We start from the raw sequence: 587 nt of genomic DNA on the forward strand, positions 1-587 counted from the left end.
GTAATATTTTAAGTCTATTACTAGAAAGATGCAATTATTTAGAGTACTTGTAGATTTTAATGAAAGATGAGAAAAAAATTATATCCTTCAGGTGTCTATCATTATCATTTTTGTTTGTTTTATGAAGACCTTTGGTCAATAAAATGCATAAAATTATTGTTTATCAACATATGTTAATTAAATTACAGAAGCAAGTTGAAGCAGAAAACAATGAACAGTATACTAAGAATCACATGTATTTCCCCAGGTCTTGGAATCATCTCCGTATCATCCATTTATTTTTTCTTTTCTAGGATACGGGCATTGAGGCACTCTGTGATGACATCTGGAAGAAATGGACCCTGCTTGCGGAACCGGAAGAGCCCTCAGATACTGTGAAAAAGGTTTGTTGAGAAGCTGATGTGTGGTTTTAATCTATTGGAGGCTGAAATAGATTTGCTAGTGTAGTTCGTAGACAGGCATGAATACCTGTGGCGCACTTCAGCCAGGTTTAATTTCTGAACAGGTAAGAGCCAGGTGAGATATCATTGACTTTTTCACTCTTTTTTGTTGACTTATTGCAATATTAGAGTAATTTTTATGATGTT

At 34.1% G+C, this 587-nt stretch overlaps 1 protein-coding gene across 1 annotated transcript in view; it reads left to right on the forward strand.

Annotated features, from left to right (window-relative positions):
* LOC119591278 (coiled-coil domain-containing protein 43-like) overlaps positions 1–587 on the forward strand; it is a 35,110-nt gene that overhangs the window by 15,187 nt on the left and 19,336 nt on the right. Inside the window, exon 2 of the mRNA XM_037939997.1 lies at positions 294–383. Coding sequence (XP_037795925.1) covers positions 294–383 — 90 coding nt within the window. The remainder of the gene's footprint in view (positions 1–293; positions 384–587) is intronic.

The sequence above is a fragment of the Penaeus monodon genome, chromosome 28 (genome assembly GCF_015228065.2).
Source record: "Penaeus monodon isolate SGIC_2016 chromosome 28, NSTDA_Pmon_1, whole genome shotgun sequence".
Taxonomy (NCBI): Eukaryota; Metazoa; Arthropoda; class Malacostraca; order Decapoda; family Penaeidae; genus Penaeus; species Penaeus monodon.